This window comes from Arachis ipaensis, chromosome B3, assembly GCF_059453495.1.
Source record: "Arachis ipaensis isolate K30076 ecotype BB chromosome B3, ASM5945349v1, whole genome shotgun sequence".
Lineage (NCBI taxonomy): Eukaryota > Viridiplantae > Streptophyta > Magnoliopsida > Fabales > Fabaceae > Arachis > Arachis ipaensis.
Window position 1 is genome coordinate 41,963,185 of NC_142438.1, and position 20,209 is coordinate 41,983,393.

The 20,209-nt window shown below is 31.9% G+C and overlaps 1 protein-coding gene and 1 pseudogene across 5 annotated transcripts; both read right to left on the reverse strand.

Annotated features, from left to right (window-relative positions):
* Positions 1-3,121: 3,121 nt before the first annotated feature.
* On the reverse strand, positions 3,122-8,694 carry LOC107630367 (uncharacterized). Of its 4 annotated transcripts, none has more exons than XM_016333474.3 (12): positions 7,726-8,694; positions 7,592-7,639; positions 7,464-7,515; positions 7,292-7,365; positions 7,047-7,174; positions 6,432-6,551; positions 5,737-5,904; positions 5,316-5,624; positions 4,867-5,217; positions 4,307-4,435; positions 3,901-3,968; positions 3,122-3,391 (listed from the first exon to the last, which is right to left on the reverse strand). In XM_016333474.3, the coding sequence occupies exons 1-12, from the start codon at positions 7,748-7,750 to the stop codon at positions 3,388-3,390; spliced, it is 1,476 nt and encodes a 491-aa protein (XP_016188960.1). In that variant the 5' UTR covers positions 7,751-8,694; the 3' UTR covers positions 3,122-3,387. The 4 variants fall into 4 exon arrangements, with proteins under 4 accessions (XP_016188960.1, XP_016188959.1, XP_088365089.1 ...); XM_016333473.3 differs by having other exon boundaries at positions 3,888-3,968; XM_088508963.1 differs by having other exon boundaries at positions 5,737-5,864; positions 6,425-6,551.
* Positions 8,695-9,482: 788 nt separating this feature from the next.
* Positions 9,483-12,017, reverse strand: LOC107630369 (NAD(P)H-dependent 6'-deoxychalcone synthase-like; annotated as a pseudogene). Its single transcript, XR_015907404.1, has 3 exons — positions 11,621-12,017; positions 10,623-10,866; positions 9,483-10,013 (listed from the first exon to the last, which is right to left on the reverse strand). The product of XR_015907404.1 is annotated as an NAD(P)H-dependent 6'-deoxychalcone synthase-like (transcript).
* Between the last annotated feature and the right edge of the window lie 8,192 nt (positions 12,018-20,209).

Here is a 20,209-nt window from a genome sequence, read left to right on the forward strand (position 1 = left end):
ATATTAATCATTTTATTTTTCAGGGTGTTTGGAAATTTCTTGGAATTCAATTTCCATTCTAATTTCATAGGAATTGAATTCAATTTCAATATTTGAAACAAAAATAATTAAATTAGTTTAGATAGAATTCAATTCAATTTTATTGTTTTTTCTCAAAATTCATTCCATTTCAAATAGGTCCGATTTGAAATTCTATTCTATTAAGATTTCATTTAAAATGTCTAAAATGTCTTTATAATCTAATTACTTCTTCTTAACTTTCTTTATTCGCTTTTTCTCAGCGCCTCCTACGATACCTTTCAACACACACTCTTTCTTTTCTCACCACCTTCATTTTCTTCTCTTCTCTTTCTTTTCAACTTACTTAATATAATGTATACCTATTGTTTCTAGAAGGTCTATTATATAAATTAATGACACTAAAAAAATATCCACACATATAGATTTTATGTATTTAACTTAGATTAATGGCATTAAACGTTTGTCAATATGTTTGAACATTTTAAGTAAAGTTGTGTCAATCATAATACTAACAAAAAATGGCATAATAATTTTATTCTAATTTAATAACATAAATTAGCTACTATAATTTGCTGTTAATAACTAGCTTTTTTTATTTGTTATATCAATAAATTAAATTTGTTCTTGATAGTTCATGTTTATTTTTTTATTGTTGAATTTTCGTTGGAATTAATCCTGGAAAACTATTTAGTTTTTTAATTAATATTTAATAATAATATTTTTAGACTAATCCAATTTTTGTTTCTTTAAAATAGGTGAACAAATTTTAGTCAAAGAACATTTTAGTTAAAAAATATAATTTTTTAATTATTTTATATAATTTAATAAATAAGTATATTTATTATTTAAATATGATGTTATATTAATAAAGGATAAAGTTGTCCATTATAAAACTTTAATTCATTTTATAAACATTCTAAACACTGGAATTCAATTCAATTCTATAGTTTTACTAATTCATTTCAAACATTAGTGATGGTTATTAGTAGCTAAGAGAAGGGGAGGTTGAATCTTAACTTATTTTTCTGCTGAATAGTATTTTTGCTTTTTAGGAGATATTTTTACTTTTGTCTCGTGGTTAACTGAGAGATATTTTTATTTTTGTCTCCTAAGTAACAGAAACAGAAATGTAGTAGAGAAGAAGAAATAACACCCAGATATATCTTGGTTCAGCTACCTTGTGCAATGTAGCCTACATCTAGTCTCCATCACAACAGTGACGGAATTTCACTATCTTTCAAGAAGATTATATTCACCAATTCTCTTTAGGATCTACCCAATCCTATCTGGGACAAGTCCAGATTCTAACCCAACCTGAACTTGACTAGGACTTAACCCTAGTTTTCAACAACAAAGTGCTAACCCAACTTGAAAGGGACTAGAACTCACCCTAACTTTTAATTGGAAAGTGCTAGCCCAACTTGCAAAGAAATCTCCTCAGGATCATGACAACAAAAGAGAAATACATTCAAAGAATTTCTGAGATAACTATGGCTTTTCCTCCAAGTTTAACTCTCTGCCTTTTTTCACTCATTAGCTTTTTCTTACAAAATCTCACATTTTTTTCTTTTACCAATGAAACACAGACAGACTAAACTGAGAAAAATAAATATTCAATAAAAGCCATGAAGGAGAAGAATAAACAGCTCAAAGAGTTATGAGAACTCAAACGTACTCCTTATTTCAATCCTTGGCCGTTCATCCCTATTATAGAAGAGTGAAGCTTCCAGGGTTTGAAACCTTCTTCAGCACATATTGGTTCTCTTCTCCCAATACACAGATGCAGCAACGGCGTGACAGAAGAGAGAGAGGGTAGAAGCAGTGACATGCAACCATACCTTCAATCTTCTCTTTCAACTTTTTTCTTCAAGAATCTTGAATTTGAGCCGTGCGTTCTTGCGTTGGCTCCAAGTTTTGATTCAGACTGTTGATGAGCTTCTGAACCAAGATGGCTTCACGTTTTTTATTTTTGCTTCTTCCATACTTAAGACTTTGAAGCTTTCCTACAAAAGAGGAAATAAACTTTTAGTTGTGCCTTTACTAAGATAGATTTACTTTTTGATCGAAGTCTTTTTTTCTTTTCTTGACAAAAATCTTTTAGCCTTTCTTCACAACCTACTCTCTGTACTTTTCCTTTTCTTTCTTTCTTGAGTGAATAAATGATGTGACCGAAACAAGAAAGAGGAGAGAGAAGAGAGAAGTTTTTGGTGGAAGCTTTCAAGAAAATTAAATTGAATTTAATTTCAAGTTCTAGTTACCAAAAGAGTGAGTAACGTCATTTCCTTGTGGACTCTTGGATTTCTTCGTTTAATTCGTCAAGCTTGATTCTTGGACTACTTTTCTGCTTGGGCTTGGTTTCTTTATTTGGCCCTTTTTGTTTTACTTGTTTTCAATTAATTTGGTATGGTGCTGAACTTGTTTATTTATGGGCTTGTTTAATTGGGTCACAATTAATTTGCTTATCTACTCATAATATGTGGCTTGTTTCTTTTTCTTGGTTCAGCCGTTTCATTTTGGATCAAGATTTGGAGTATTAGTGTGGCCTTGTTTTTCATGCTTCTTGGAACAATGGAAATTAATTAATTTTTTGTACACAAACACAACAAAATCACACAAATAAATAATCCAATAATGTTTAGTCATCATCTTAATAATAGTTTAGTTATCTAAATTCAACCATTAGAATTCAATTTAATTCTGACTGGAGTTTAATTCTTGATAAAATTCAATTCAATTTTATACCATTTTTAAACAGGAGGCAACCACGTATGCAAGTCTCTACTCTATCCATCTCTTGTATTTAGTTAATTAGTTGAGGAAAGTTCATCAAAGCTTGTTAAAAGTTAAAACTAACTTTTCTTAATTAAGTTCACTAAACTCTAATATGGTATCAAAGCCAATTTTATTATAAGTCTATACATTTTGGACGTTTGCTAGTTGCTTTAGATTTCTAATCTAAGATGTAATCTGTGCCAAAAGCTCGCGCACAAAATGGGTGAGAATTGTAAACCAAGCTTCTAGAATTCTTGCTTAAGGTTTTAGTTAGAATTTCCTTACACTAATCACATGAAGAATAAAGAAGCATAATATTTGGACCAAATTGCTAAAGCTCGTAACACTTTTCATAATTATTTGTCCCTCAAGCTTGTAATCTTTAATTGATAAATTGTGACAGCTAAAAAGGATGTTTGGGATGAATATAATTACATTGTGGTAGTTCAAATGCTCCAAAGGGAAACTTGCTTGTTATTTTGTAAACATGTCATTGTATTTGACAGAAAGAATCTAGATTATTGCACAGAAAATCCATAAAATTCTGCATCCCTTCAGATGATCCTTGCAGTTGAAATTTTCCAACAGAAGATTCTATCTGCAATACAATATATTGACAACTAGTTTTAGCAAGCTTTCAAAGTGACATGCTTCATTTTCATAAAATGATGGAGAATATAATTATTTTACTTTCTTTGCCTTTATTTTGAAATTCATTATATTATAGGATAATCTTAATTAATGTTCTCCCAGAAATAATGTCCTTGCACACATAGATAACAAAATTTTAAATCTGTCTGGAACGGGGTAAGTTTTATTGAGCAATAAAAGGGTGTGTCCATAGAATTATTGCAGTAGTAGATTTATATGTGAATTTATCTAATACAACAAGCAATTTTTTATTCTTCCTTGCAGCACCAATGAGACATTTTGAAATAAAGTGAATCTACAATTGATGTAGTAAGCAATTTATTATCCACCAATTACACAAGATTTACATTTATCATATTTTTAAATAGACTTGATTGCTTCACTTGACAGTCAAGAAAAAAAGATAATTTACTAGGATCAACGAAATCTAACTAAGAAATTACCTAATTTTCACACCTTTTCTTTCTTTGTCTGGTAAGGAAAACAAGTATTCCAAAGCCAACAATGATTGCAACTTTTATTACCTGAAAGGAAGAAGGTTAAGAAAAAGGGCATTTGATCACTCTTCAAGAATAGTTGAGAGCACCAAGTAATTAATTAAAGAGCAACACAACTGCAACCTCCTTTTACATCAAATTAAGAATTAACAACCAATATTAAAAAAAAAAAAAAAAAAAAAAGAGGGGTAAATGCTACATTGTTGATGCACATTAATATGTGGCTTGGGCCCATTGGTGCAAGTGTCAAATGTGAAAGCAGTGATCCTTTTACCTCAAACTACCACTACCAAGATCAAACCAAAATTTAAGACTCTAAATAAGTTGAAAAAACAAAATTTTTCAAATTGAATACTGATCTTAACCTGATTAACTGGCCCACCAGAGTTTTCATCTGCATTATCAGCAGAAGAACCTCTTGTCGTAGAGCCTCTACTTTCCTTAATCCTCTCATTCTTGCTCCCCTTAGTTCCAGTTCTAAAATGCTCTGCATTCTGCCACACAAAAATTAAGATTAACATAAAACTACAAGAAGGAAGAAGAAAATACACCATCAGATTCTCTTAATCAAAAGTTCGGTTTAAATGTTTGAAATTAACTCACTTAAATTTATATGTTTCTATCTGAAGGGAAAACTCAATCTATCATAGTTAATCTAGCGACTAGATTACTTCTAAGTTGCTTAAGTTTACTAAATAGATACAAAACCTTCACATTTCAGGATGCTTCAATCAACATAAAAATGAAGCCAATAAAAAATCTTATTTTGTTAACAGAAGCATCTTTAATAGTTTTTCTTCTATTTTTTTTTTTCTCTTATCTTATTAACATACGAGAGATCTCATCTTCTCCATTAATTATAGAAACTTAAAGCTTTTAGTGAAAGAAAATAATTAACCAAATTCATGTCCGAAAATATTTATACCTTCCCCTTATTTTCTAACTGTGAGAAATGCAAACTTCTTTGATGGCTTAAGCAGTTTTTGTCCTGACTTTCCTCTACACCATTTAAGCTTTTACCACTTGTCGTTATGCACATCTTTCTTGATTCATCTGGGAATATCCAAGCCCCAGAACTTTCAAAAGGATAATACTTGTCCAATTTATTTCTGGCATTCGAATCTGTTCTTTTGTTCACATTCTCTTGCAAGATGGCTGCCGGCTCGGCATCCTGTGACTTATCTTGCTCCAAGTACCGAGTCTTGGATGAATCTTTTCTTTCAATTTTACTTGACTGATATTTTGTTGGAGGTGGTTTAATGTAAGGTCTCATATCCTGTTTTGAGACAAATCACATGTGAACTCCAAAGACTTTACTTTCATACTCCAATAAAATGTTAATGACATTATAAAGTTGAGCAGTTACTGATATACCTGAGCCAGACCACTTTCGAAAGCACTTATCATCTTCCTCACATTACTAGGAGTTCTCCACATCGCTCTTTTCACCTCAAAATATTGCGGACTATCTTCTTCCATCATAGGTTGGATTGGATTATTGGTCATAGAATCATTTTGTTCTGATCTTCTTAACCTATTTGCCATTTCTTCTGAACTAAGTATGTCCTGATACTGTTCCTCAGGTGATGACTGATTCATAGGTTTCTTACCCTTGTGAGGCGATTGAGCGAGATTAGCTACTTGCAACACTGGTTTAGTTGATTTATATTGATCTGCAGAGTTCTAAAACATGTGAAATTATCATTAAACAAGCATTATAGTTCGCCTCCCGATTTCATCTTGCTGAAACAATGCAAGAGCAAGAGACTGTGATGCAGAGTATTTAATCCTTAACTGGTTTTAGTTTCTTCTTGTCAAGCTGAACCCCACCAACTACGCTTCTAGTATCAGATTCCTTGTTGAAAAGAACAACAGGACCATGTAGCCGAGAAACTGCTTTATGCTGAAGGTGATTCTTTGATTCTTCAGAAGATGGAGCACTTAAAACATCAGGAAAAAGCCTCTGAGGAAATGAAGGACCGTATTCGTAACCATGAAATTTCTTTAACTCTTTAGTTTTCTTTCTGCTTTTGCTTTAGTTTCTGTTAGAGGATATTGTTAAAGTCGATCAGATTTTATTTACTAGTCGGTTGTTATCATATGTCTCTATATGAGCCTTGTAATGACTTTTATTACTCACCTTTTTCATCACTCATTAAAATTACTTCTAATTCTCTCAATCGTTTTCTTATCTTTCTTCGTTACTATGAAGTTCAATATGGTATCAGAACCTTATTACACACCATGAATCCCTAACTTTTCCCTGCATTGTGCTCAATCTAGAGCAATGTTTCCTTTTGATTTTGTCTTTGTTTCTCTCTTTCCAAACACCTCTTTTACATTCTCTCCAACTCAAAACCTTCATATCAGTTAATTATTTAATTTCCTTTTCACTTCCAATTGAACTTGAATTCTACTTTCAGTTAATTTCAATGAATTTCAGCGGTTTCATTGTTTATTTAATCAGTAAAGTGAGATCAAACCTGAGACCTCATCATTTGTGTGGAAAGGTAATGCATCATTGCCAATAACAGTACTGCTGTCGGTTTCTGCACCTCTTCGACGACTACTAAGAAGCTCATCATGTTTTTTCTTTAGTGCAGATTGTCTCTGAAAAAACAAGAGTGATGTTATTATATATAAATGCCAAGGTTCATATGGAAGCTTATATGTTTCAATATACCCGCCACTCAACATAATTTAAAGTTATATATATGTAGATGATAACTATAAACATATATCCTATAGGTTGCCATGAAAGGGACTCATCATAACTCTAAATTGCAGTCAGCAATAGCAGTGAATGTTACGAGATTCATATATCCTACAGTACAACTGCCATTGTAGTTTAGAACCATGGAATTCACAAAGAAGCTATGAAACTCATTAACCTAGTCTACACCATTATAACTCCAACATCAAATGCTATCTATGCAAGTAAATGTCACAGGAAGATTTCTGTCTATATATAAAATGTACAAAATTCCTTTTACCTAAGCATTAGCATAGAACCAATAAAGTAATCAGCTCTGGCATTTTAACTTAATAATATCATCTTTCATATGAATAAGTTCAATACGAATTGTTTGTATAAGGAAAATACACCATTATGCGAATTCTATCGCGCTCTTCGTAGCTAAGGATGAACTGCAACTTCAAATGCAAGTGTCCTTCCCCAAGGGTAAACATGTCTTCCCAAACACCTTTCTCTAATATCAACCTCACATGAATTCCTGCAAGTTAATTTCTATTTCTTGTTACACACTGATTGAATTCGAAAACGGCCTGCTAATACTCAAATGGAACACGTGTGCGCGTGAGTGAGTGGAAAAGAAACAATAATCTGTTACCTGTACGTGCTATTTCATTCCCATCAGCCTCAAGAATCTTTACAATCAAATCATCACGGAGGCTAGTTAAAGGGCTGGTTTAGACAATAAAACAAACATGTTATAGGCACTCTTAAAAAAAAGAAAAAGAAAAAGAAAGGAAACATGGTAGAATTCTCTAAGTTAATCTTACAAAGAATAGTTTCCCTTGTCACTGATTTGGTACTCTATCTTCCCCATGGAAACTGCATGCATCACCACTTTGTTATTATTAGACGACTTAATTGGGGACAAGTTCTAAAGCATGACCAAATTGCGTACCCCTTATGGAAGTCGATGAAGATAATGGAAGATCCATGAATTCCAGTACTACAAAATGAAGTTAATGAAATATAAATAAGAGAATGTTTGACCTAGTATTAATTGAGAGTGTGTGTGTTAGTTAGTGTTAGTACCTGAAACCATGATAGTGCCTGGCATTGCAGAGAGAAGATTCAAAAAAAGACAAGAATTGTGAGTGTTGAAGCAAAAACAAAAGCATAGAGTTTCATTGAATGAGGGAAAGATGAGATAGGGGTATCAAAGAAGAAATGGATATGGTTATGAGATCCAATGAAAAATAAGCTCTTGTCTCTTGTGGTCCTTTGCAACCGTCAAACCATTTATTATCATTAGCCTTAAAAGCTTGATTGCAAATTAACTTGTTAATTGTGTTATAGATGAACGTCACTTTTTATTTTAGCATTGACCTTTTCTCAATATGCAGAATGCTATTAAATGGGTCACTGTTAGAAACTACTATTATTGATAGCAAGTGTGGAACCAAATGCACTAGGAACTGAAGTAGTCTTAAAGGAGCTAGCAAAAGTAACTACACATTTTTGTTTCAGTATTCTGTCCACATTTTTTTTGAGAATATACAGAAAATAGAAAAAAAATTGTCTTGATATAAAAGATTATTACAAACTCTATGTTGAGTGCGTTGCAAACTTTATACAAAGTTGGTCTCTAGTTTGGATAAAAAGGGAAAATTTACCATACAACCTGATCAAGTATTGGAGCAACGGTGGTTGTTGGAATATGAGTTCAAATTTAAACTTAAGCTTGGTGATATTTATAAGCTTATGAGTCCGAGCCATTTTAGGAGCAAGTTTAACTTACTTATTCTAACCCTATTAAAATATGCTATTTAGTAGATAATTAGTCTATATACAGTTAATTTGTTTTACTTATATACTAATTATAAATTAAAATAATTTTCGATTTTCTGCAAGTATTAGCAAGATATATGGAAGTTGACAAAATTTTGCATTTATTTGCAAATTGTGTGTCGTAACGCTTGAATTGGTTTTAGTTGTCTAATTTACTAACCTTCATTATGAACATAGTATAAATTTTGCTTTACTTGAATGAATACATTTTCCATCTTCTCTAAAAAAACTAAAAAAAAAAAAAATAAAAAAACATTTTCCATCAACATATATTAACTTATTAAGTGACCAAGTATTCATTGCAACTAAGTTCAACCAAGTTTTATCATATATCATGCAATCATTTTCCATATCACACGCCTTATAACTCAACCTCGTTCTCACTTCACTAAGTTTAGTCATCTTTTTTTCTCATTCTTCAGTTCTTGTGCTCTTTAGTCGTCTTCCTTTTTCTTAAGAGTGTTGATGAGTTTAAGAGAAAAATATAGTAGTATCATTAATTATATTAGAAAAAAAAACACACATACATATTATCTCAAACCAAAAAGGTATATAATACAAAATAGAACGTAAATAGTATTGAGATTTAAGAGTGTGTTTAGTTTGTATTTTTATTCCTATTTTTATTTTTAGTATTTTTTGTTCTCATAATTTGATAAAGAAAAAAAAAAAGGTAAAAAGCGAAAATAGAAAACAAAATTTTATTGTTTTTACTATTTTTTCTTTTTTTTTTTTTTACAAAATTCAAAAAACAAAAAATACTAAAAATAAAAATAGAAAATAAAAACAAAAATCAAACACACATTAAATTTACATAGAAGAGAAAATATCTACAAAAATAAATTATATTTGTATTATTTTTATATTTATTTCTCTTGTATATTTTTCTTTTGTAGTATAAAATACATTTTTTTTTTAATTTTGTTTACCTTGTTATCAATCACTTTTAATGTTAAAATCAAAAGATACAAAAAAACAAATAATAATAATAATAATAGATGTTATAACGTTTCTTCTCATCAAAATAAACATCAAAGGCAGAAGTATAATTGCTTTCTTGAGAACAAAACCTTTTTGTTTGAAGACTATTCGTCACTGCATACAAACACAAACATGAATACGTAAAGAGTATGGTATCTAGTTCTCTCCATCCCATAGATCATCAATAACGAATCCACCGGGTGGTGCACAATTCTTTACTTTGCGCTCCTGTTTGATTTGATTAATTTTTTTGTAGTCATCATTTGTAAGTGAAAAGTCAAATATTTCTAAATTCTGTTTCATTCTTTTCTTATTGTAGCTCTTCACTATGAAACTCACACCCTGTTCATACAGCCATCTAAGACTTACTTGAGCAACAGTTTTTCCATGAGCATGTGCAATGTGCTTTAGTAATTCATTGTCCATAACATCGTTACTACCCCAAATAGCTCCTTTGGCTCCCAAAAAGGAGAATATGCAGTTACCATAATATCCCTGGCTTTGCAATATTCTCTTAGATTCTTCTGCTGCCAGCAAGGATTCAACTCCACCTGTTTGTGATTGATGTGGTGTTTAATTTAGTGATAAAATAAAATTAAAGATTAAGTACGATTTTAGTCGTTATACTTTAACTTGAAAATTAAAATTGTTCCTAAAATTTTTTTGCGTTCAAAAGCATTCATAACGTTCAATTTTGTTTCAAAATCATCCTTGGTAGTCATAAATTTGTTAAAAACAAAAATACCCTTTTGGTTTCTTCTCCTATTTTTCATTTCCGAGAAAGCATTTCATCTTTCCTTCATTACTTTTAACATTACTCACTCTCCAAAATGTTTGCTTGAAACCCTAACACAACATTTCTCCGATTGAACTTGCGTTGGTGAACAGATTTCACAATTGCCATCTCCAATGAGGGTGTGATCTCGCCCAATTCATTCATCTTCATAGGAATCGAAGTCTTGCTTGAGGTTGGTTACTTGCGTTTTATGGTCTCTTTATCTCAGCTAGTTTTTGTTCAAAGAATTGTTTAAAAAAAATTGAACGTTAGGGACGACTTTTAATACAACAAAATTTTGAAGACGATTTTAATTTTCAAGTTAAATATTCAATTTAAAATCGTACTTATATTGATGTGTGTATATTATATATAAAAAGTTTACTTGATTAACTGCAGGAGGAATTGTAGCAAAAGAGAGGAGATTTTCAAGTTTTTTGCAGGAGAAGTTACTGACTCCAATTGATTTAGTGAGGCCCAAGTTGTGACATTCTTCCATTGAAGCCCACACGCCCTTCAAGTCAAATGGCACCAGGTCTTCAGCATCATAAGGAAATTTCTTTAGCTTAGGCTTCGCACTTATTGGCCAGTGGATTAAGTAAAGATCCAAATATTCTAATCCAAGACTCCTGCGTGCATGCATCAATCACCAAAAGATTATTATTATTCTACCCAGCCAATCTCACATCGTGTGTTTGTTTCATTGCTCCACGCTAAGATGTGTGACTAAAGAAAATTGCACATATCAATTTTAAATTTGACAAATAAAGGGACGGCCGTACTCTCTTATATATAAAAATCCAATTTCATCATGCATTAACTAATATGTTTGACTGATTAAAAAAGACAATATTATGTATAAGGTAAACACATTAAATTATATAATATTTTTTAACTATCAGTTTTACATAATTAAAAATATTTTCATATGAGTAATTAATAATGGACTCTCAAATAAACCAACTTCACCTGATTAGACTAAAATAGATTTTTTTTTGACAAAAAAAATATCATTTTATTTTGCCAAAAATTTTAGACAAACACAATTTTTAGCGAGTCAAGTCTGATGTTCGGATTGAATAAAAATTATTAAAAGAAATACTAAATTTTTTTTTTGCCAAATTCAAAAAAAATTTTAAGCGGAATACTTGTTTAACTCGTTATTTTTTTAGATTAATCAGGCTCAATTTTTTTTTAGTTTAAGATTTAAACGAATCTAACTTTAGAGATAAAAATCTGTCTATTTAAAAAAATAAATCAGTGGGAGATTTAACTCATTTTAATAACCCTCTCAAATGTATTAACACCCGCAATAATAATAAAATGGTGAATTATTAAAGAGCAGTTAATCTTCTACCTAGAGAAAAGTGTTGTAGATCTTACTGAAGTGAATTTTGTAGAGCAGGAAGAACAAGATGGGGATGGTTATCAGATAACCATAACTTGGAAGTGATAAAAAGTTCATTCCTGGAGCTTATGAGACCAAGTTTAAGGGCTTCAGCAATGGCTTCTCCCAGACCCTGTTCAGAGCCATAAAAGGAAGCAGTGTCAAAGTGCCTGTAACCGAGCTTGATGGCCTCAACGGCCGCGGCTTTGACGGTGAGGTCATCGTTTGTTTCGGAACCTGTTCCGAGGCCCGTCACTGGCATGGTGAATGATGATTGTAGGACAACATTTGGGACTGGGACCTCTCCTTGTTTTGCTGTTGAAGACATTGTATATATGTCACAAAATATATGCACTTGATGGTTGCTAATAATAACTTATTAGTATGTATGCAATGTATTATGTATGTGGAGGTGCTAAGTGGTAAAGATCCCTTTATTATATAGCTAATTCAGTCGTGTCTATTACTTTATCTCTAATTTTTATTTAATTTATTTTTATAATAATTTTTTTTAAAAATATTTATTTTTATACATTTTAAATTAAATATTAATTTTTTTAACCATTTTAACAAAGTAGACGCTGCGTGCGTATCGCTTCATTATAGAGTCAAATGAAGCGGCCCCAATGTCGGAATATGGTATTTAATTACCTGTTACGTATGTATTACCTTTCGTTTTTTTAATGTATTTGGTCTTCAATCATGCTGATTTTATTGTGTTACGTACCTAGATAAACTACATGGACCAGAGATTATTAGTTAGACTAGTTATCTTATTTGTTTAATTATACTATATACGTACGATGCATTACATATTTTTTTGTGGTTAATGTGGTTAATTATATAAAAAAAATATTTAGTAACAAAAAATTTTCCACCATAATTAGCCAAAATTTTTTATAATTTATTTCATTTATATCACTTAATAACAGTTTTATTTTTTATCTTATTCTTTTATAATTCCACTTATCATATTCTTATCAAATTCACTTATTAATAATATTAATTATAATATCATATCTCTTATTATTAGACATTCTTATAATCAATACTTAATATTCTTTTTTATACTTTGATTTTTATATTTAAAAATACAATTAATAATAATAATAATAATAATAATAATAATAATAATAATAATAATAATAATAATAAAGAACGGTAATAATAATATCAATTACATTCAATAATTGTAATTGATTCTTTGTGCATTAAGGCATTTATCATGACTTAATGGAGATATGAAACATGAAAACTACCCTAATATATACATTCCGTTAATTCAATTATGTTCATTCAAAAATCACAAGAATAATACTATTGCAAGTACAATAGTGTATAAAGCCAAGAAATTTTACAAGAAGTTGCCTTTATCATTATAAATAGTATGTCATTTGAATTCGACCTTAATACAGTACATATGGCAGAAGATGCTGAAGAATTTGAACAATAGACGGACTCATCCGACGAGGTTGTTGTCAGTCAACCAATTTCCGAGAATATGAAAAACTGATGAGGTATTATAATAACCCGGTTTATTTTTTGTGTATTTTTTATGTGCATTTATACTTATACTGTACTATTTAGTGAACTGCCAATTTTAGCATTTTATGCATAACATTCGTAAAGTTCATGCTCTATGCAATCAATAAGTTCATATGAATAATATCCATAATTACATGAAATTAACATCTACGTTAACATCCATAATGGCACGAAATTAGCACCTAAAATTACAGTAATGTGTTTTATTTGTTATACTCGATAGTGAAATTAGCTACTTTTATATAGTTAACTATTAGGTTGAGTTTCATTTGGTTTTTTCTTTCTTTTTTTTTTCAGGTCATAAATCAAGCTATTGGTGACAAGGAGCTAAAGCCCGAGGAGGGAATGTACTTCGGCACATTAGAATATGCGCGTGCATATTATTACCAATATGCGATAAGGATTGGTTTTATCGTCAAAATAAGAACCACCGGCTGGGAGACTAAAAGCAGTCAGAAGGTGGTTGTTAATAAGGCTTTGCATTGTAATAGATATGGATATACACTACAAAAAAATAGAACATTTGTAACAAAAAATTTGTATCAAATTTAAAATTGTTACAAATTATAGTTTTTTTGTAACAATAAGAAAATTTGTTACAAAACATTTCAATAATTTGTAACAACTTGATTTCTTTTGTTACAAATTATGTTGGCTTTCGTATCGAATTATTATTTTGTTACAAAATGTTATAATGTTTTGTAACAAAATATCTATTTATTTCAAAAGCTCTAAATATTTTGTAACAAAAAATTAATTTGTCACAAAATTCAAAGATTTTTTGTAACTAATAAAAAATTTTGTTTTAACATACTAAATGTAAGACTTTGTGTAAGACCTAGAAATTTTAGAAGATCTTATTAAGAGCTAATTTAGATTTATTTATTATTAAGTATTTTAATTTCTGAGATTATTTTATTAAAGATAATTAAATCAAATTTTGATTAATTGAGTTTAAAATAATTTAAAATTTTATCTGATTTTATAATTATTGAATTATTTTCTATATTTAAATTATAAAATTTAGCAAATGTAAAATAATAAGAATTTTATACGATTCAGTTTAAATAATTGAGATTTTAAAATTTAATACTAATATTTTTATAAAGAAAAAAATTAATTATATTATCTTATAATTTCAATTAGAGTATTTGATTTCAAATCAATTAATATTTTGATACGATAAAAAATATTTTAGAATAATTTTACAGATTTAATTAGTTTTCAGATTAATCCAAAAACCCCAATTTACCCAAAATTCCTAATTTTACTTTTTGTCCCAAATTAAACTTTAATTCCCAAATTAAATCCAAATCCTAAATTTAACCAAATTAAACCCTAACCCCACTCATCTAACCCTAGCCACCATCCATTCTATTTTGCCCTAATTAACCTACAGAAGAAAGAAACAAAAATGAAAGGAGAAGGGGAAACAAAGGAAAGGGAGAAGAGATAGCGCTTGGGATCAGAGAGGAAGAGAGCGACGGAGAAGAGAGGGATCGGAAGGGAGGGGACCGTGTCCTGCTGCGCCGCCACCGCCACCCCGTCATTGTGGCCGTCGAGTCACCGTCGTGGAGCTGAGTGCGGAGAGTTCATGAGCGAGAGAGAGCGACGTGGAGGGCGAGAGTCATGAGCCTGGGACTGCCATGACCGTCGCAGCACCGCCATCCTCGCGTCAGTCACCACCGCTGTCAGTAATGAAGCCCGTCGCCGCCATCCACGCCTCTGTTGCTGTCTGAACCGCGCACCGCCGTTGGAAGGATCTTCGTTGCCGTCGTTGAAGTGAACGGGAGAGAAGGAGATGTGGAAGGAGGAGCCGTTGAAGCGAGCTTGCTTCCGTCGCGTCCTGCCTAGCCACCGTCATCGAAGCCTCATTGCTGTTGATTAAGGGTGTTATCGAGGAGCTCAAGGATAACGCGCAGAAGTTGAGTGGAGCCGTCTTTCCACTGCTGAAATCATGCTTCGATTTCTGCCCTGTTCTGCCCGGATCTATTCTCCATTCTGCCCCGCCCTTGTTCCGCTGGGTTTGCTGTTCTTCATCGCGCACTGCCGTCGAGCCCAAAGCTGCCGCCATCGCACGAAGCAGAGAGAGTGAAAGACGTGATGGAGGGGTGAGGGAGGAGTTGCCACTGCTGTTGCCAGGGCTAGCCGCCGGAGCCATTGTCGTCGCCGCTGAAGCTAGCCACTGCGGAGCGTTCTGTCATCGTGAAACTTGAAAGGGGATGTCACTGCCATTGTTGCCGGTAGCACTGTTCCCGTTCTGGTTCCAATTCCTTCGTTTATGAGACCTATAACATTTTCTTCCTTGCTTTGTTACCATTTTGTTCCTCTGTCATATTTCCATCCTAATTATGTTAGCATATTTTATTCTAGTGTTGCTAATTTATCTCCTAAACAATTATGATTGGTGCTGAGATCATTGTTGCTGCTGCTCCAAGAGGAAAGTTGTTGCTACTAGGAATTAAAAACAAACGAAGGGTTTGTTGTGTTTAATTACCGAGTTTCAGCTAATTGAGGTAAGAGATTTTATTTTGAAATTAATTGTAATGCCATGGAAGTCTAGGATTTAATTTATTGGAACTTCTTATTAGGGATATTGTTTTTGATTATCAGAACTTGTGAATATTAGGGTTGTTGATTATTGTTCTGTGTAGTTTTTTTTCTGATTTGTTACTTGTTTTGTTTTACTTGTTCTGATTAGTAATTTAGTATTATTGAAACTTCAAATTATTACTTGTTTTTGTTTTTAATTTGTTCTTAATTTAGTTGATGCTAGATTGATGCCCAACAAAATTCATTCATAATAATAATTATTTACATGTTCATACCATCGATTGAGTTGTTACTCTTGAGTTGTTATCCATGATTGAGTTCATACCACCATGAACTGTTGATGAATTCTAACAGACAGCACAAAATAAAAACTATTAGTGAAACCACTAAAGATATTTGCCTATTTGTTGCCGACATGGGACTTTATGCAGAGTCTAAAAAGGTATGTAATTTCCATCATCCAGCTTACTTCATGATCCTTGCGTTTGTTTTTGGAATTCACTTTGAGAGGTTTATGAATCATAAAATTGTTTGAAGCTCATGAATGTATATTAACATAAACTTTCATATTCATCCAAATAAAGTAAAACTTTAGCTGGATTATGTATAAGAATTTCGACTTTCATGAAAAATCACTTTCAAGTTATTCACTGAATTAAGCTATTACACATTTTTGTTCCCTATTTTCTTTAGGTAAGTCAAGTCTTTCCCTTTAGAGAGTTCTATATTAGTATACATTCTATGGAAGTTATTGTCAGTTGTTTAAGATAAATTTTATTTATTAATCATGTTGGATGGTGCTTATTGGTCCCCCCTTTAGAGGGTCGTACAAATGAAGTAGTTAAAGTGATGTAAAGTTGGTACAACAAAAAGTTATGACAATAACAAATAGTATCTTACTGTTTAGTTATTACATATATTACCTATGCAACAAATTGTATCAATGCAATCACTTAAGGAGTCCCCTCGTAGCAAGTGGTAGAGAAAACCTAAAAAAGATAAAAATAAAAAATGTTTGAAGACTTGGCCTTATATGTATCCTTATATATTTCCAGAACTACTCCAAATGTTTCACATTATATTTGTCACTTTGCCTTTCATTACATGATCATCACTCATTTGAACATCATTCAGTGTTGTGTAAATATCAGATTAACAACAATTTTATACTAACTATCTTTTTATTATCACAGTCAATTATCTTATAATAGAAAGTATTTCACTGTTACCCTCTTTTTTTTCTCCTGTAGCTATTCCTTGAACTACTTGATTGTCTGCTAGAATACTACTCCTATGTATTGCTTTACTGGTAGTCCTGGCTTCACTAACTTCTATAAGGTAATAAATAAAGGCAAAAAGCAAAGATGTTCCTAAACGTCTTGATTATTGTTCCATTGTTTTATACTTTTATGATATTTAATAAATTTCTTAAACTAAAATGCATGTTTAGATCTGAGTCATGATTATTGTATCAACATGTCCTATTTTATTGCACTTCTCTCCAAAGGTTATTCATGGTAAAAATTTTAGAGTTTGTATTCATTGTTAAATAATACGAGTATAATTTTTTATTTTTTCCTGTACATATTTAAAGGAAAAACAAATCTTATTTTTTAAACTAGTGTTTTTTGTTTGGTGGTCTTTTCAGGTGTGTGGCACTTATTAGAACTTCTCCATGAGAAATGAGAAAGGAACTATATGAACATGATGGAGTTTGTAATTTGTAGTTTACATTTTGGAGATTTATAATTCCTTATTTTTCTTGTCCTATATATTTATCTAGTTTATTAGGGTTCTTCAATGTGTCTTGATAGTTTGTACTTTAAAGTTTATATGTTGAAGATTTATAAAACAATCTTAGTTAATGAAAGATATTTGAACTATCTATGTTATTATATATTATATAAATGTTAACTTATTGAGTAAATTAGTTAATATATTAATTAATTAAAAAATAATATAATTTGATAAATTATGTGTGTAATTTGTATTAAAAAATTATTACAAAATAAATAGTGTTTTATAACTAAAAAAAAAAAGTTACAAAATCAAGTTACATTTTGTAACAAAATTTTATGATAGGAAAAAATAGATTGTCACCAAAAATACATTGAAGATCAAAATTTGTTACCACTTTTGTAACAACTTCTGGTTTTTTGTATCAGAAAAATTTGTTACAAAATATCACTTTGAATTGTAACAGTTCCGTTTTTTGTTACAAAAACTTTTTGTAACGGAACATACTGCAACGGCTCCTTTTTTTGTTACAAAATTCTTTTGTTTCAAAATTTTGATTTTTTGTAATAAATTTTTTTGTTACAAATATTGCTTTTTTTTTTGTAGGGATACCGCACATCCCATGTGAAGGAACCCAAGAGAAAGAAAACAGTGGCATCAACAAACTGCAAACCCCATTGCTATTTAGCATTAGATAAGATGATAGGGCAGTGGAGGATTTCTCGAGTAGAGATATCCCACGCACACTCGCTTAATCCGAAGCTATCTGGAATGCCCTCAGCAAACTGTCAGCTAAGTATGCATGTGAAGGACCTGATACAGCAAAACAACCAAGTTGGTATTAGACCGAGTAAGACATACCCTATTAGCCAATGCCGCCGGTGGCCCTGCCAACCTTACCTTTACGGAGAAGGATGTTAGAAATTACATTAGTCGTTACTTATGCATTTCCGGGGATGAGACGGATCCAAAAGAGCTACTTAAGCACTTCTCACGGATGAAGGAGCTCAATCCAAATTTTTTCTTTGAAATAGATGTGGACGAAAACCATAGCCTTAGAAATGTGTTTTGGGCCGATGCTCAGTGTAGAGCTGCATAAGAATATTTCGGTGATGTCATGACGTTTGACACTACTTACAAGACTAATAGGTACCAAATTATTATTTTTTTGTTCGACTTAATTAGATTTTTTTCAGCTAAAGCATTTGGATTTTATACCTACGTTACATGTTTTTATATTTTCATTGTTTAGGTAGGACATGCCGTTCAGGTCTTTCGTAGGTGTCAACCACCATGGGATGTTTATGTTTCTTGGGTGCGCATTATTGCGGAATAAGAAGACTCGTATATTCCAATGGCTTTTTCGGACTTGGGTGAAGTGCATGGGAAAGGCCCCCGTATGTGTTATAACAGATCAATGCCTGCAGATGCGTTCTGCGTTAGAGACCATATTACCAAACACACGCCATAGATGGTGCATATGGCATATCCTAAAGAAGATATCACACAAGCTGGTAGGTTACCATCGTTTCGATCAGCTCAACACATGCATGAAGAGGATTATGTTTGAATCCAACTCTAAGGACTCATTTGAGAGAGATTGGCACGATTTTATCGAAGAGTATGACCTCCGAAATTCTAGGTGGCTAAACGGTAGTATAATCTTCCAGTTTATTGCTGCCTGTGTTTAGCTTCTTTATAGATGTTATTTTAAGTCAATATAGATGTTGCACTCATGAGTTAACTTACGCTATTCTTTTTGCATTTTTTGTTTTCTTTATGCATTGGTAGATATGTTTGCTGACCGACACATGTGGGTACCATTATTTTTCAAGGACGAATTCTGGACTGGCATGAGAAGCACACAACGTAGTGAGAGCATGGATGCAATTTTTGATAAATATTTAAACAGTAAGAGCTCTTTGTTACAATTTGTTCGCCAATACCAAAACTGTCTTATAGACAAAGAGCAAAAGGAGTTTGAGTGTGACACTACTGATTTAAGGGGGATTATCCCTTGTGTTTCCAGCTCACCAATAGAGAAGCAGTTCTAGAGAGAATATACAAACTCCATGTTTCGAGATGTTCAGGATCAATTTATAAAAAAGTCGGATTGCAACATCTCCTCAATCAACCATCATGGCACAAGTACAGTTTGTGAAGTTGACCAACAAAAGATGGTGTCTGACATGTTAGTGTATAGCAGATACCAAGTCGTCTATTGCTTGTAGTCATCAGAAGTTCAATGTGATTGCTTTATGTTCCAATCGGATGGTATTCTATGTTGTCACATTCTTGCTGTTCTTTTACATTTTCGTGTAATAGCAGTGTACTCACAATACATTCTATCCCGGTGGAGTAAGAATGTTAGTCGGAGACACACATACATCAAGAGTAGCCTTGACATGGACCGTTCTGACGACAGCATGACCATTTTTAGGGAATTATATTCTGCTTTTTACAACATCACTAAGGATTTCGTGGCTACTCCGGAGGTTGCTGTCATATTGCGTGATGCCATCGACAGTGCTCGGAACAAGCTCAAAGAACACAAGTAATCCGAGCATCAAGCTGCACATGTACCAAGTGCAATTAACTCGCATACGCGTGATGAGTGTCCTGTTAGCATAGATGAGCTACAAGGCCTACGACATGTTCCTACGCGAGATCGTCCAACATCCACCAAACTTGGGGCAGATCTAGAAAAATCTATTAAAAAGAGGGCTTGCAAACACAAGAACACGCACAAT

Coding starts and splice junctions, on each gene's coding strand:
- LOC107630367 (XM_016333473.3), bottom strand. CDS start 7,750: ATGCCAGGCACTATCATGGTTTCAG. Junction 7,516..7,591: donor TTCATCGACTTCCATAAGGG/GTACGCAATTTG, acceptor TGATGCATGCAG/TTTCCATGGGGAAGATAGAG. Junction 7,175..7,291: donor GAATGAAATAGCACGTACAG/GTAACAGATTAT, acceptor ATTAACTTGCAG/GAATTCATGTGAGGTTGATA.